At 39.9% G+C, this 3,235-nt stretch overlaps 1 protein-coding gene across 1 annotated transcript in view; it reads right to left on the bottom strand.

The window, feature by feature from the left end:
• Positions 1-650: 650 nt before the first annotated feature.
• LOC106813939 overlaps positions 651-3,235 on the bottom strand; it is an 8,819-nt gene continuing 6,234 nt past the window's right edge. The window contains exons 10-12 of the mRNA XM_014818186.1: positions 1,423-1,557; positions 1,000-1,077; positions 651-664 (exon numbers count right to left, since the gene is read on the bottom strand). Coding sequence (XP_014673672.1) covers positions 1,427-1,557 — 131 coding nt within the window. The 3' untranslated portion in view covers positions 651-664; positions 1,000-1,077; positions 1,423-1,426. The remainder of the gene's footprint in view (positions 665-999; positions 1,078-1,422; positions 1,558-3,235) is intronic.

The following is a 3,235-nucleotide window of genomic DNA, read 5'->3' as shown; positions in this document are numbered from 1 at the left end:
CAGCCATCACCATGTCTCCAAACATGGAACGGTTCTTTTGTAGAACAGGCACCAAGGCGCAACCTATGCAACAAGGGTAGACTTAATTTGTGTCACAATGTGCGCGTAAACTCGAACACAATACGCTCGCGATTTTCAAGCGAGACAACGACGCATGGCCAGATTGCGGGCATTTTTGCCTTACCCAGATCAAGAGTGCACGTTGGGTCGCCTGAAACGTCAGTGGTATCATGACGCAGATCAGCACATAGAGGACTACTGGCTCCACCTGTTGTCTGTTGATGTAAGGTAGCCATGGTAACCCTATGCTCATCTGGTAATTCCTGAAAAGAATAGGAGCCTTAGATTGGCAATTAATTAATCTTCATGCAAAACATTATGTCCTGCCCAGCTTAGGAACATGAGAGGTTACACACTTAGAGACTCTCAGAGTAAAAATAAAATATTTTCCACTTAAGAAACAAACTGCAACACATCCTGCTCTGGCATTAGTGTAACATGCCAGATGTTCACTAATTTACAATTTTATTGCCATTATATTATAGCTATATGCCATGCCTTCCACATTTGCTTGATCATGAATGTTGTTGAGGGAGAATGAAGCTCAGCCATAGGCATCAATGTCTGCAGTTGGAACATTACTTGCTGGTGGAAGCTAAGGTAGCTTGATATGAAAAGAAAGTTTTAGTTTAATTTATATAGATTTATTTAGCTATATAACGTACGGTGGCTTTTTGAGTTATCAAAGTTCAATGTGTCTGCATGGCAGCATAAAAGAAGCTGTATATAGTATCTGTATAGAAACTCTCTGCATTATTTAGAGCAAACTGAACACAAATGTAAAAAATAATAAAAAAGTAATCAATATAATTCCAGCTTTTACACATTATATATATCACAAATCACGATATATATGTATATATCTTGATATATATACATATACACACATATATATATATATATATATATATATATATACATATATTTTTGTACATTTACCCATGTTCATTCTGCTCTGCGTCATTCACCGCCTCAACATTCTTCACAGCACTGCTGCTTGCCTCCTGGTCATAGTATCTAAAAAATCATCAGGACTGCCTTCACTAGAGATAAGGCTGTATTAGCTGAGATTCCTCTATAATATGAACACCATGCATGCATCTATACAGATGACTCTTGACATTTTTTTCGAGTGTCACCTATTGTGAAACCACTTCTACAGAACGGCCACCTGCCTATATATACAAAAGAAACTTTTTGGTAATTCCTGTGTGTTCTTCTGGGTATACAGGTTTCCCTTCTGACCAGATGGTACCCCTTAACCCTGCCATTGACCCTTCTGACCTTAACCTGCCATTGACCCTTCTGACCTTAACCTGCCATTGACCCTTCTGACCTTAACCTGCCATTGACCCCTCTGACCTGTCTAGTCTTCTCTTGCACTTGGGAGATGCTCTCTTTCTATTGTGTACAAGGCGAGGTTTCTTCGGTGCTCTCTCCAGCTTCTTTGGCTTAGCCAGCTCAGAATGCCGCTTGGCCAGTCTTTTCTTTTGCGCACTAAATCACAATTGTCACTATAATCATAATCTGATGGTATAGCCAATTCTCTGAAATTGTGAATGCCATTCTGCCAATTCTTCGTGTGAAGCTATTAGCGTAAATGTAATAGCACGTACTCCTTATCAAGCAAGAGCCATTAATCGGCTATCGATTAGAAGCATGGACCCAAAAAATGTTGAGTGCCGGGTAATCAGACTTTGTTGTTGATTGATTTCTACAATAATTCACTCAATGGACCATTCCTAAATAATGATGTCCTATTTGATGTAATTTTGTTCCGGGCGGAAAACGGCAATTTGTTTTGAGTGCCGGTTGGAAATCAAAAGTAACAGCACCGCCCAGCGTGGGAACATCCCTGTACCACGAGTGAAGCAATTCGCGTAGAAGTAATAGCACGATCGATGGTCACGGCGCTAACTCACAAGAACTTCCCCAAAACGGTTAATTAATCCAAACGAATTTAAAATAATTAGGCGGGGCGCGCACCTAGGAGGAATCCAGTCGGGATCGTCGTCATGGCGACAGGCTGTCTCTCCTCATATTGGTAAGGATGGCCTATTCTATCTGTTCGGGACACTTACACAGACCGACACATCTAAACTGGCGGTTTTTAACGAAGTCAGGAGTTATATTAAAATATTCCAATTCATCTGAAATACAAAATCAAACGTGCAGCTCAGCTTTGCTTTGACGAGGCAATGATCAATGTCTGAAAATAAATAATAAATAACATGTTTAATAAATCAAATAAAAACAAATAGAAAAATATGAATAAAATATGAAGTAAAAATACATAAATAAAATGATTGGTCATGTGAGGCAATGCCGTAGTAGCGAAACCTCGCCTTTAAATATGGCTTCTGAAATACTGCTATAATATTGTTAAGGCTACTATAAGGCATAGGCCTATATAAGGCATAATGCTGTGAAGGCTGCTATAATTCTGCTAAGGCTGTTATAATGCATATATAAGGCTGCTATAATTCTGCTAAGGCTGTTATAAGGCATATATGAGGCTGCTATAATACTGTTAAGGCTGCTATAAGGCATATATGAGGCTGCTATAATAATTTTTGTCAGCAAATCATACCGATTTCAAGTGCATTCCAACTTTGCCCCCGACTTGACCCGATAGAAGTTGGTGTTGAGTTGCTGTTTACACTATCGATTTTTGTCAGCAAATCTTACCGATTGTCCATCTTGCCCCCGATGTGACCCCGATTACTGTAGTTGTATTGTAGATTGCAGCACTGCAGTACTGAAACACTGCAGTAAGAAGATGGGCAATGGAGGAAGAATACGTATGTGCGCACCTGCTTATTGCAGGTGGTGCAAAAGGTGGTGCAGGCATTAATGGTGAAAAAGAAAAAAAAAGAAAAACGAAGACGAAGAAAGCATTGTGTACCGCTGTAACATGTCCACGCCCATGGATAGACAGAAGGCCCCAATTAGGCGTTTACAACAGGTTATTACCCGAATTACTAAACGAAGACAAGGAAAGCTACCGAAACTTTCTTCGGATGTCAAAGGAGGAATTTGACTACATATTATGGCATAACTTTTCCCATGTCACGAAATCTCGCTTTGTAGCGTAACATATTTCATCCCGTTCAACACATGGGTGGCAAAACCATGTCATCTCCCTAACCAAGGACAAAAGGGACGTTAGTCTAGA

The sequence above is a fragment of the Priapulus caudatus genome, unplaced genomic scaffold, assembly GCF_000485595.1.
Source record: "Priapulus caudatus unplaced genomic scaffold, Priapulus_caudatus-5.0.1 Scaffold846, whole genome shotgun sequence".
Taxonomy (NCBI): Eukaryota; Metazoa; Priapulida; class Priapulimorpha; order Priapulimorphida; family Priapulidae; genus Priapulus; species Priapulus caudatus.
Note: the sequence above shows the minus strand (reverse complement) of the source record. Positions and strands in the feature narration are given on the sequence as shown.